This window comes from Dermacentor albipictus, chromosome 1, assembly GCF_038994185.2.
Source record: "Dermacentor albipictus isolate Rhodes 1998 colony chromosome 1, USDA_Dalb.pri_finalv2, whole genome shotgun sequence".
Classification (NCBI taxonomy): domain Eukaryota; kingdom Metazoa; phylum Arthropoda; class Arachnida; order Ixodida; family Ixodidae; genus Dermacentor; species Dermacentor albipictus.
Window position 1 is genome coordinate 138,112,047 of NC_091821.1, and position 14,076 is coordinate 138,126,122.

The window sequence follows — 14,076 nt, forward strand, 5'->3', positions numbered from 1 at the left end:
AATAGTCAGAAACTTGTTCCAGTAAGATTCAATACACGCGAAACTAATTTCATCACCGCACCACGGCAGAGCTGCTTTTCGCTTACTGCGCCACAACGCCGGGTGAGGCCACCGTGCTTCAAAAGTACCCCAAAATTTAACGAAATTAGTTATAATAATGTGGAAGGTTAGAGAAAGCGTCACAAACATGTCCCAGAAAGAAGATTCAGCACACGCCAAACTAACTGACCACAACGGCCGAGCTGTTTTTCGCTAACTGCGTCACAACGTTCGGTGCCGTGCCGTATAAGTCTAAATTGTTTCAAATGCAGCGCAGATTACTTTGAAACAAAATTTCTCACCTTGCCGTGGTGCCGTCCTGGCTGCCGTGTCGAAGTGCAGAAGGAACGCAGAATACGCCGTGGTTGCTTAGTGGCTATGGCGTTGGGTTGCTAAGCACGACGTCGCGGGAGCGAATCCCGGCCATGGTGGCCGCTTTTCGATGGGAGTGAAAATGCCCTTGTATTTAGATCTAAGTGCACGTTAAAGGGCCCCTGAAACGGTTCGGACAAATTTTGTAGACGCGTAGAGTACAGCTAAAGTTAATTATTCGCACAACAATTTGTGTGAAGCGTCTCATATTAAGAGAGCTAAGGACGATTACAAGTTACCCTCCTCCATAGTCATGCATTTTCTCCTGAACTCGTTCGCCGAGTGATCGGGGTTAAGTTCCGCCTTCACTGGCTCTGCGTCACGATGGCACGTCGTGTCGTCGAGTTCCGGTTGTCTATGAGCGAGCGCGCGAAGCCCCTCCGAACTCTCCGCCAGCTGCTTGGCAGTCGACCCCAAGCGAGAGATGTCGAAGCAGCGTGCTTTGCGAGCATTCTGTCGCAGCGCCGAACGTGTCTGGTATTCCGGTAACCACAGGCTAGCTGGGCGTTTAGACGCAACGGTGGAGGCATAACCTCAAGCTGATGAAGGAACTTAGGGTAGACTTACGTGAGCTGCCTGATCGGTCTCCACGGCCCAGCCACCCGTTGGCGCAGAGATTAACCAGCCAAGCAAAGAGCTAATATTGCTTTAACTAAGTGTAAAACATTTTAAACATTTACAAAAAGAACGTGTTAACGATTACACTCTTGCCAAACAAATTCTTCTACAGCTGCCTTTGTCATTCCAGAATGGAACCAAATAAAAACATTTAAACTATCCCACGCAACGTCATCAACAACAGCAGAGTTTTTGCAATATTGTTTTTGCTGCGCTACATAAAATCAATGCAGAAAGGGGAACAATGGGTCAGCCTTTGCGACTCGCAGGCAGCTATGGCCTCACTTCGCAGTGACATCAGCAATTCACAAAACATGGCGCTATTTAACGAGATATTTATGGAACTCACAAAATCAAGTGAAGAAAATCGCACAGTAACGTTCCAATGCATACCTGGCCACTGCAATATCCCTGGGAATGCTGCAGCAGATAAGGCAGTTGGACAAGCGCATGTCAATAACGCCACACATAGTTTTCTTCTATCGCAAAGTGCCATGGTTTGATCAGAACACGAGATCTTCCGATTTATTTCAGATTGACACATCGCTTCAATTTCAAATCCCGTCCACACTAAATACAACCAGAGCCTTTGAAACGCTGATTCACCGTCTGCGTCTCGGTACCGCGTACACAAAACACTTTCGACATAAAAATTCAAGAGCTGATAGGGCGGGATGCACTTGTGGCCACGCTGATGAATATGTACAGCATCTTCTGCTAAAATGTCCGCGACACGACACACACAGACAGCGCTTAGCACTTGAGTTAGTGGCCTTAGATCGCAGGCCCTTCAGCCTGAGGAAGATCTTAGGTCCTTGGCCAACATACTCATTGCAAAGACGAGCGTTACTGGCCCTTCGAAGATTTCTAGAAGCGAGCGATATTCTCGGAAAATATTGAATAGACTGTTTAAATGTGATAGCGCATTCTATGTTTTTCTTTTACCCGACTTTGGTCAATCCAATGTTTGTTTTTTTGTAACTTCATAAGACTTTATTCCGTGATTTTTTATGTGGCTAGCTAAGTGGCCGGACTTTGTGTTTCCTTAAGTGCACATATGTGACGGGACTCTATGTTGCTGTGTTACTGAGTTGACTTTTGTTTTAGTGTGGTATTAGTCGACTTACGTGACTGGACTTTGTGTTTCTATGATTTGGAGTTGTCTTTCAGTTATAGTGTGACATTAGTGTACTTATGTTACCGGAAGTAGTGTTGTTATGATTTCACTATTTTTTATTATTTATCCGTTTTTTTTTAAATCCCTATGTGAAAAGGAGTAGCCGGCGCCAATTAAAGGCAACATCTCCTAAATCCCATATAATAAAAAAAACTCAAAGCGAGACACCTTTCCCCATATGTGGGCTGCTTTTCTCTGTGGATTTCGATGGGCGTTCGTCCCTTGCTCCATAGAAAACGAATCACACTTCGTTGCTCAAACGCCATGAACGTGTGAAGCACAGCCGCCGTCTACAATAACTGACAGCAGCGTCTTGCTGCGGAGCTACCGCCAGATAATGACTGGCCGGTCCAAGAACGGTCCCCCGCGGGGAATGGTTATGTTCACTTAGCATATACAGCCGTAATATGACTTTAAAAAATAGGGGCAATGACTTTGATTCGCCATCGTACACGAATCTTGAAAGTTTGAAAAGTTCCAGTGCAATCGCTGGTGCCGCGTGGCTTCCAGAAAGTACTTCACAAATCGCGTCGCGCATACAATCAGATTACATAACAATCGCAAGCCATGACAACTGAAACAAGCGCGAACCTAGAGAAAGAAATTCAACAAGAGGGGACACTCGGCGAAAACTCGCAAGAGGAAACATATCACGCCTAGTGTTAATCCCATCCGTTAGTTGACGCGAGCATCGGAAATAAAGAATGTAAAATGAACTTACAGACAACGCCTTATTTATTTTTATTCTTTCCCGCTAAAACCAAAAGATTTTGCGTATAAATGAACTTATACTTCGCGACCCATTTTTCTTGCGTCACCTAGCAACAAGCTAGCGGCACGCCAGCCGCGCGATACGATGCGTCATGCGCCAGGCGTGCCACCGAAGCGAGCGAGGCCGGCTGCGCATGTTCGTCTGTTCGACTACCCGTCTCTTTTGGATGCAGTCTGTTTGTTGGGCTCCCGGTGTTTTCTTGCGTTCCTTCTGCATTTCGACACGGCACCACTGAACAGCTCGGCCGTTCTGGCACAGTTAATTTGAGTTAATGACTCGTACTGGGAAATGTTTGCGACGCTTTCTATGAGCCCCAACATTATTGTAACTTATTTCGGTGGTTTTTGGGCGCGCTTGCAGCACCCGGCTATGTGACGTAGTTAGCGAAATGCAGCTCGGTTGTGTGCCGCAGTTTCGCGTGTACTGAATCTTACTAGGACAAGTTCGTAACGCACTCTCTGACCCTCAAATTATTGTATTTAATTTCGTAACTTTTTGCAATACTTTTGAGGCATGCTCGCCGCGCCTGGGGTTGTGAAGCAGTTAGCAAAAAAGCAAGCCGGCCGTGGGGACAGTTCGGCGTGTACAGAATTTTAGTGGGACAAGTTTGTGACGCTTTTTATGGCCCTGCAACAATATATGTATACCTTTTTTCGATGCTCACGCTTGTCAAAAACGCGACGAGCGATTGCCAAGAGTGAAAACACGGGAGTGTGTTGCTTGCGCCGGCAGGCCGTGTAAAATATAACGCCGAGGAGCTCAAAAGCCAAGAATTTGACAATCTGTGTTCTGAGCGACTGAAAACAGGCTTTGTACCCACGAATTTGGCTTGAGTGCGACTAGAAGGCGTTCTGCGAGCGTGTAACACGGTCTGGCTGAGAACCAGTGTCATAGCCACTTCTGTCTATTTGGCGTACCATTGCGTCGACTGAGGCCAAGTTTGTTTTGAAAACGCGCAGTCACCCGTGTATTTGTGCTCTTAGAGTGCAGGAAATAATGCCCGGGAAGGGAGGGATGCTTGAAAATTAGATCTTTTCTTCCTATTTTATGGCACTGTTTGGAAGGAGTCTACTTGCTACGTAATGTATGTCAAAGTGAATTTATCTGTAATGCCGCCCATTCACCACTTACGCACGTTTCGCCTCTATACGCAATATTTCTTTTAGGTCAATATACCAGAATGATATATGCTTGTAATTAACTTTTCTTTAGCTGATGGCATCTGGTGGAGCTTCGTACGGCAACGACTGCTGCTTACCTGGTGCCACAACTTTGGATGAATGCACAAAAAGCCCGTGACGAGCATTTATACAGAACAAAATAAACATTTCATAATTTCAGAAGATGACTTGCGTTTACTTTATGAAATTGCACGTGGCACAGATTCGGTGGAGGCTTGTAAAGATGTTTCGCCATCATCATTACTAAACAATAAAACGATTCCGCGCCAAGGCCGCGCGTGGTTCAGCAGTAGAAGCGAAATAAATAAATGTCACGCCGATCAGCGGAGCCGGCGTGGTGTGTACCAGCCGGCGTTCAAAACGCGCGCGCCCCAAACCGAAACCGGGAGGTGTTAATCCCATCCGCTTAGTGCGCTACAGTCAATTCGGCCGCTGGGCTCTATGGGAGTGCCCGCTCTTGCTGAATCTTTCTCTGTGGCACGAACGCGACCATACCAAGCAAACCAAACAAGCGCTAGCGAGAGCTGACGCGAGCGGACAATACTACGGAACGAGCGGTCCGGCTGAGACCAGATACGAGTACGCATCGCGCGGTCGGGCGGGTCCGCATGACACCAGTTTCCCGCGTGCACGTCACTGAACGGGCCGCTCTCATTGGTCTTCGCCATTCGCGGCTCATGTCTTTCATCTCCCGCTCCGCGTTCGTTCTTTCATCTTATTCTGTGCTCGTTCAGTCGGTTACGCCGGCAACGCCGACGCTCGCCGCGGGAATGGGCGCCTAAGAGCCGCACACTAATATGTATGATATGATTTCATAACGTATGCCGCCAATGTATGCAGCCTACACAGCTTTGCTGGTAATCCGTCCCCATATGAATGTTGCGGCCCCACAATTTTTTATTCTTTTTCACAGGGGAACCTAACTTGCAATACCCTCGCAGAACGACCGCGTTGCCAGTTCATAAAAGACCTCCAGATCATTGGGCACGTGCGAAATCAGTGCGAGAAAGTGCCGGTGGTCGCCCGCGTCCAGTACATTTTCAGATGTCTTGTAGCACACCCATGCTTTTTGTTTACTTTCGTGAAAGAATGGAATAAAATTCGCTTTCTTTTTCTGTCGGGTGCAATCGCGATGGGGCTCACGCCCACAAGCGTAATCACTATCGCCAGCGCAACGCAGTTCAACGCGGGAAACAGTAAAGAGTAACTGGGATAAAATGAAAAATGACCCCTCGCATTATCTCGCTTAGGCTCCCTTTTGTCGCTCGAAGTAAAAGCGGAAACAGGGAAGGTGAGCAAGGGGCGAAGATACGAGGCGGGAAGATAAGTAGCGCGGCAGGCGCCTCCTAGAGTGCTGACGAACGTTGAACACGAGACGATGCCTATCAGTGCATACTTAGCAGCGACGCTAATTGAGTTTTGTCTAGACGGTCACGTCACGCTCGGCCAGGCAAAAATTTGGAGCGCAAACGCGTTGCCAAGTGTTACGCGCCGAGCAGCCTCTGACGTAGCCAGAAATTTGACTGCTAAAGTGGGGGGCTAGGGAGGATGGAAGCACAGCTGTAGCCTAGCAAGCACTTGACACACTCCGATATCCGCCAACCCTACAGACGCCAACATAAGAAACACTGAGTGAACAGCGAGGCTATTGAGTCTGAACAGCAGCTACGTCACGTTTCCAGTCACTATGACAAGATGACTATAGATCACAAGTTTCGAGCATCTAAGAAAAACAAAAGGAAGTTTAAAACGACAACAACAGGCGGTGAGAGAGAACTCTGTACTTTGAAAGTTGAGTTTGCCTTATAGTTAAGTGAACAATGCCGACCAAGATACACGACGAACAGCAATGAATTGTTTGGCTGGCCGCTTCTTGCAGGCGCAAAGTTTCATGAATGAAACACTGTCATCGGCCAGTGCGCTTAATCAGGGGCGAATGGATGTGCGCTGTGTGGGTGACATCGAGGACCTGCGGAAAAGGAGAAAATGTTCACTTATAGCCTCAGCAGCCTCTTTGACTCAGACACAGCTGCACGTTCTTGTTACTGCGCTTTTAGTGTGAATTTGTCTCGACGACATACGAGCTTTGTCGCTTAGACCATTCAGACTGCTGCGGTGCACATGTTGGGCGAGTTGGTGCGTGCTAACAAAAAATAAAACCAGCGGCAGACAGAAAGGCACGTCCCCTTTTTCTTCCTGTGTATTCGTGTCCTCAGTAGGCTTTGTTTGCGCGCTTTCAGACTGCTTCACGTTCAGCAGCCTCTCTGGTCTCTTGCGGGGCAGCTGCCTCCGCGCGCAGTGTTACTTGTCAGGACAAATAACTATGTGACAAATAACAAACCTGCTTTAGCACCGCCACAACTATTCTCCAGCCCCCCACCCCCCAGCCACCTGTTGCCTAAAGACACTGCAACGTATTCGCGCTAGAGCTTTCGAGGGTAACAGTTCTTGGTGCTCCCCGCTGTCGTTTTCCACAGTGGCTCAGCTTGGCGCCTACCTAAAGAGCTTTCTACGTACGTGAAGCCATTATATCTCCCATTTTTTTTATCTCCTTCTTTTTTTCTCCTTTTTTTGTTTATCGGGAAAGCTCAGCCGGGCGCGTCGTCCCGCAAATCGACGGACGGGGACGCACCACGACCAGTCTCGCAGTTTCACCGTGCGCGCACACGTCGCCGGTGTCCCAGGAACGGGGATGACGGTGCCTGATAAGTGGCGACCTTGGAGGAGACAAAGAGAGCGGTTCGCAAATGGCCCGCTCAGGTGCAAGGGGAACCGCGCGGAAACGAGCCCTTCCGAAGAAGCGAGCCGCTGCCTCTGCTCTGCCTGGAGACGCTGCCGCAGAAGCGTGGAGGCCCCGGGGCCCCCTGTGAAAGATCGTTCGGGCGGGCAAACACTCGGCAGTACGCGGTGCGCTGCGGCTTCGGCCAGCCGGAGGGCAGGGGGATCCACTTGGACCCCTCTCGCCCCCCCCCCCCCACCTTTCGTTGCCCCTTCGGGGGCATTCCTCGACACGTATATTGGCTCCTCCTTTCTCTACGAGGGGCCTGGTTGCATAAAAGGGCCCCGAGTCCGCCGGTAGAAAGAGTGTTCCTCAAACCTGTCCCGTGGAACAGACGGCCCGTTTTCCGTTTCCTGAGCACTTGGATCTGCAAACACAGCCATGAAAGCAGCGGTGAGTGTCCCGTACTTGCGCTCGCTTCGTGTTAGATCCAACGGCGGGGAACACAGCTTACAGTTAAGCTGCATTTATAGAGGTTTGTCCGACAGCGACCAGTAAACACCTGTTTTTATACGCAAGCCGATCATTCGTGCTTGGGTATGACTGCAAGTGTGAACTGCAAATTCTCTTCTTGAACTCATTAGTATTTGCCTCTCATTTTTGCCCAGTAAGTAGTGACATGGCCGAAATATTACTAGCGCGGGAGAAACAATCGTGTTACGTTGCCGTCGCGCTACGAGGTTATTATTATTCCACATCGTAGACCGCCTGTCAGTCCTTTGCCTGTCAGTGCTGTCAGACCGCTTGTCAGTCCTTTTTGCGCGGGCCATACAAGTTTGTGCAGCAATGGTCGCCCGCTTTACCCAACAACGAATTTTCCTTTTTCCCCCTCCTCCTTTTCCTTTTCCAGTTCTTCGTCATCCTGTCGCTGGCTCTCGCAGCAGCAGCCTTCGCTACCCTCGGCGTAGGGCTGAACCTCGGCTATGGTGTCGCTTCCCCGTATGGTGCATATGGTGCATACAGACCATACGGCTACAGGCCCTACGGCTACGGTGGTCATGGTTACGGCTACAGGCCCTACGGCTACGGTGGCGTCGGTTACGGTTACAGGCCATACGGCGTCGGCTACGGCTACCCCGGCTACGTTGGCTAGTGCACTGGCACCGCAACGCGCAGGTTTTTCCCGGTATGTATTTGAGGTGCATTTTTCTTAAAACTATCTCAACGATAAGAGGGGAAAAAATATTTGCTTCATCGCCCAGTCTGCTGCAATCACACATGGCTTGCGGACGTCTTACAATGATAAAAGGAAGTGTGCAAAACAAAAAAACCAGCAGAGAAGTGCTTCGGGGGGGGGGGGGGGGGTTATAGTTTCCTATTCGTCCTTTTTCTTTCACGCGTTTTTTTTTTCTTTCTTGTCTATGAATCGATGCCAACTTTATGCGCTAATAGATTTGAACAGAAATGCATCTCGCACGTCGCCAAGCGCCACTGATGCTACAACATACTACGTCAGCATCCCAAATTTGTTCATTGAAAAGAACGCAAATGGAGAAATCTTGGGGCCGTGGGTGTTTTATGCACTGCAGCAATGACGGATCTCCCTTGTGCCTTTTGGCGGGACGCCAGGATTGCATTTAGACGCAAATAAGACGGTACGCCTACTACAATGACCGACGAATTGTAAGAAACGCTTAAATGATACCGATATACAGGGTTGGGAAGATGCATTTCGAACAAACGCGACAGGAATTTTTAACACCAAATTGTTGGTTGGTTTTCCGGTTGGCTGACTGATCCTCATAGGGAATGTCGCAGAAAGAGCATGGGGGGAGGAAGGAAAGGCAGGAAGGTTAGCTAGACCTTGTCTGATTTGCTACCCTACATATGAAAAGAATAGAAAATGACGAGAATATACAAATAATTTGGAGGATTATAAGATGAAACTAAATCAATAACCGGAACGATGTATACTAGCACAAAAGGCACACAAGCAACGACAGAACAGACGAGGACACGGCTCTTGTCACTCTCCGTGCCTTTTTCGCTACAGTGTACATGATGCCATACCAACTAGCCCATAAGTCTGTCCTTTCGAATAACAGAAAGTCTGGAAATTGAAGGTTATCCGATAGGACTACGCATTGAACAAACAGGATCAGTTTGAATTCAAGCCTGCAGCCTTGTTCTCAAATATTTCGAATTTAGAAAAGAGTATACATCTATATTCATGCATAAGATTGCAGATATCTTCAGATAAATCATGAGCAAAAAAAAAACGCCCTGCACGCAAGAAGCGCTAGCTGTATTAGCAGCTACAACGCGCCTTCGCATCGTTATACCTCGAAAATTACTCAATGTGGGGCGAATGTTCTGTGTTGCACGATCTGCATTTGAGTTTATAAAATCGATGTTCTGAAAACCAGGATTCAAGAAAGTACCAGCCAATTATGTCATTACTTTTCAAGGTATTAATTTGACACATCACGACCATGGCATGACATTTTTAACACTTCTAACCAGCTGTACATGTGTGAGTTTTTTTTTTTTTTTAAGCTCATACGCTGAAGCCTGCGCCCCATTAAGTGGACGAAAATTAGTATCAAAGGCTCCTCGCCATTATATAAATTAAAGTTAACAAGCCCGTAAACATCACCAGTGACGCCACAGCTACCAAAAATGTTATGGCCATTATTATACACGCGTTCGCACCTCATGTCTGTCAGACTGATTGAGTGAATTAGATTGTTTTTTCTTTTTTTTTCGCAGCATCTGTGTACCCTATAATCATAATGCACCCTCGTATTCATTCAATGGCCAGATTCATCACCATCGAATACTTCAGGGGCGTGTAAATAACTATGTTGTTTCTGTGCATTCGAATGTCTCCAAAAAATTTCAACGAAATAATGCTCATGATCTGTTGATTTTCTTCTGCTACAGTTTTCCTTCAATATCTCTCATTTGTGTTGCATAATTTTTTTCTTTCATTCCCAGACGAACGCAACTTCTACATGGCAAGTTTTATCGGCCTCTGCACTGCAGTAAATAAATTTGTTTCAAACTTAGAATACGTCTCTTGTCGAAGCTTGATGAGGAGGAACAAAGAAAAGACAGTAGCTTAGTGTGGGACGATGTGAAGGTCCCAGTTGACGAAACAGTGCTAATAAGTGTTTCTCTGGTGCCACGGCGACTTGATTGCTCTTAAAAGTGAAGTTCCTGAATACAAGAACCAAATAACCATCTACAGCCATGCACCTTTAATTAAGAGAGATTTCCTTCATGGCGAAAGTGCCAGCTTTCATTGAAAAAATGTTTGCCTGATTGCGTGCCCAGGGTGCTGTTCCAGAGCACATACAGTCGCACAGCACACACAAACCCGCACAGCCAAACGTTGTAATGGCAGTGAGTGAGTGAGTGAGTGAGTGAGTGAGTGAGTGAGTGAGTGAGTGAGTGAGTGAGTGAGTGAGTGAGTGAGTGAGTGAGTGAGTGAGTGAGTGAGTGAGTGAGTGAGTGAGTGAGTGAGTGAGTGAGTGAGTGAGTGAGTGAGTGAGTGAGTGAGTGAGTGAGTGAGTGAGTGAGGATATGCACCAAAACAGAAAACCATCTACACGCTTCGGGGAAAAAGGGCGCAAAAGGACAAAAATCAACCGGAGAATCTAGCCAGCAATTCAAGAAAAAGCAACAAAACCATGAAAGAATTGGAAAGCCGTTAAGGTAAGTGTCCCAGAGGTAAATTAAAAAGCGCCCTCACTCGAAAAGGAGGGACATGCAGATTCACCGCATGCGCTCGGGAACGATGCAGATCGATCTAGTCGTCGTTCTCCCGCTACTCTTTTCATAGCTCAAGCTACTCTGTTCAAGCTATCGGAACCCTCTGCGAACCGCATTTCCGTGCACCAAACATAAACGTGGGCCAAAACTACTTGCTTCTTGTGGCTGTTCCGGTTCGCAATACATGCAGCGATGGACACCCTGTTAGTTCTACTGGGTGTCCCAACTAACTTGAGCCAAACATTAAAGATATGTAAATTCCACCTAGCTGGTCAGAACCAAGGTAATGTTTGCCGTCGATTGGAGATACCCAGATTATTTTTTTTACATTCAGCCTAATCACATAATTAGTCTAAGATAATTAATCAACTTCTCAAACTATTATAATTATATGACAAGGGTCAATGAGAAAATTGTAGAGAAACATGAAAAACTCCCGATACAGCTTTCTGTTACTCAATACGTGCTACATAAAAGTGCTTTTTCCGAGCGTGAAAGAAGCCCACGAATACACGCAAAATTGCCGCGCGACGGCCGTTCTAAATCGTTAATCTAAATATAATAGTTTGAGAAGTTGATTAATTAATTTAGACTAATTATGTGATTAGGCTGAATGTAAAAATAATCTGAGTATCTCCAAGCGTCAGCAAACATCATTTTCTTGCTTCGGCATTTGCATATCTTTAAGGTTTGGTTCAAATTAGGTGGGACAACGTATATATATACATGTATCTATGCTGCCTCCGAACAGACCCAGCCGGCTGTCTAAGCACGACCCCAGACACTCTGAAACGCGGCGGAGCCCTTGAAGTACTAGAAGTTCCATCGAACTTCGCTTCGTTCCAATCACGGGTCAGCTCGCAATGCGGAACACTGCAGGACAAGATCTCTAAATTGCTCTCTCTCCATCGACTCGTTAACGCACATCTCCTGGCCATTGGGTCTTGTGTTCTCCAGTTCAGCCAATTTACCGCAAACCCTTTCAAATGAACAATTAAACAGTATTGCATACCCTGCTGCATTGAGTGGGCGCAAAGAAAAAAAAACACGTCAATGTATCATATTCCCTTGATTATAACAAAACTAATCTCCATATAACAAAAATATGATATCGCTACATAGCGCCTTCCACATTCAAGTTGCCAGCACTCATCCTACCAGCCGCAGTGTCTCAATGGCTATGACGTTGCGCTGCTGTGCACGAGGTCGCGGGCACGATCCCGGCTGCCGCTGAGGCCGCATCTCGGTGGGGATGGAAGTAAAAACGTTCGTGTATCTCGCATTGGGCGCCCGTTGAAAATCCCAGATGGTCAAAATTATTCCACAGACTCCACCACGGCGTGCCTCATAAACAGATCGTGGTTTTATTACCTAAAGACTGCAGCATTTAATTTTAATTTTACCGGGGAACACTTCCAACTTCCTCCTCGCGCCGCCATCGGGGCAATAACTCGTGCATCATATGACGCGCACGAGACATCACTCGAAACACCCCACCCTAAAGATTTAAAAAAATAATAATAACAAGCGACAGTGGCCTTATGACGAATGTAAATAATTTCTCGGGTCACTGGATGTTGGTAAACCTAAAGTGCATGATCAACTGCCCTATGTTAATTTGGCATCTCCGGGTGGGTGTCCTTCGCCTTTTGGTGGTGCACGAAGTGGACTGTTCGTACTTGGTAGTAACTACGAGCCAGGGCTACAGTTTTAAGAATTTCGTAGCATCCTTTCCTTCAAGAGACCCTAATATGCCTATCAGGTCCCACTGAGTGACGGATCGCGGAAGATACCTCGGAGATGAAGGACGAAAAGAATTGAAAATAAAAATGATCGTTACGCAGTACAGGCCCAGGAAGCTAGGGGTGTAGGTATACTGGCACTTTGGCGTCGATATCCTTTGTTCTTTGGTAGGAGACCCTTCCGTGTAGACCTCCGACTTCCAAAACGGCAGGTAGCCAGTACTGACGGATTAGTTCCAGCCATTCCGCTCTTTCCTATATACTCGACGATCGCTTCTGCTCTTGCAATGGTAAAATGTATCCGTCGCTGAAGTTTGCGTGCGTGTCTTTCTTACCCACGAGGTAGGGGAAATACAGGACACACTTGTGTTTAAATTTCGTTTTATGCGGTTGTACGGAACAGCTTCGTACTCAAAGTGATTTAACTTGTTTTTGTTTCTCTGCTAAGCTACGTCGCATATTTCAGTAACGTAAGCTATGTGATCAGTCCTCTGCATCGTTATATGCCAATCGTCAAGTGCCCAACATCCCCTATCTGCACCGCGTCAACGACAGCGAGATTTGTACGCGGATATGAAATAGCTTTAGCGCCCAATTTCGCTTTACACTTTCCTCGTTTGCTTAAATGTATGCTAACGATGACATAAATTGCACTACAGATTTTGACAAGAAATAACTATGCCTAAAAGAACTTTCGAGTTAAATATGTTAAATGGCAACCGATAGGATAATAATAACGGTTACCACCGGTATGCAGACATTTTCGTGACTGCACCCAAAGCCGCATTAAAATGCTCAAGCCGAGACGAAGCCGACATATAGAGGTATTTGCAAAGCGCTCATTTTTGACGAGGAAGAACGATACACACACACGTATACACACAAATTGTAGATGTAATGCAAAACCTTCTCAGGGTGTCTGCCAAGTTGACATTTCCAAATTCTCCGAGTTTTCCAGGTTTTCCCGGAGTGCCCTTGCAAAATTTCCTGAGTGACACAAACTTCGTTTTATGTCAACACGGGCTGACATCATGTCACCCGTTGCTGTCACCACCTGTAAGCACGGGAAAAAAGACTCAATCTAGTTTGAATAGTAAGGAGCAGTGTTTATTTAAAAACACAACAGAAGGGAGGCGTTAGTAAAGTGCACAGTGAATAAAATGACCTAGAAAAACACGGTGAAATCCATTGCAAATCGAGTCGAACATTCTCAAATACGAATAAAAAGGAGATGGGTAAAGAAGCACATATTTTCCAATATGAGCTATTTCTATCAACTGACAGCAAGCTCATTAGTATAAACCCCGAACTTTGTTACAAGTGAGATTCTCTCGCAGCAGCTGGTAACTCAACTTCAACTGTCCTGACATACTCTCAGCCCGCGCACAACACCGCAGTGTTGCGCTTCACTGCTTTAAAGAGTTTATGATTTAAAGGTTCGGATGAGGGACACCTGCATCTCGGCGTCACCCAACACTTTGTTTTTTGAGCTCAAGCTCCTTCAAAGCGGCGGCGGCACGCCTCCTTTCCCGTTCATTCCTCAATACGACGGGCATTTCTGTTCTCGCCCTCCTTCCGCCGCGCGTTCGCCCCACGGACCATTTAAAGGGCCCTCTTGGTAAGTTGTACAGTCAACGTCCGATTTTGCGGACTCTCTATTGGCCGCGAAGAAATGAATGCAT

At 46.9% G+C, this 14,076-nt stretch overlaps 1 protein-coding gene across 1 annotated transcript; it reads left to right on the forward strand.

Annotated features, from left to right (window-relative positions):
* The first annotated feature begins 7,212 nt into the window (after window positions 1-7,212).
* LOC135911781 (cuticle protein 6.4-like) lies at window positions 7,213-9,947 on the forward strand. Its single transcript, XM_065444116.1, has 3 exons — window positions 7,213-7,331; window positions 7,789-8,064; window positions 9,876-9,947. The coding sequence occupies exons 1-2, from the start codon at window positions 7,320-7,322 to the stop codon at window positions 8,029-8,031; spliced, it is 255 nt and encodes an 84-aa protein (XP_065300188.1). The 5' UTR covers window positions 7,213-7,319; the 3' UTR covers window positions 8,032-8,064; window positions 9,876-9,947.
* The last annotated feature ends 4,129 nt before the right edge of the window (window positions 9,948-14,076 follow it).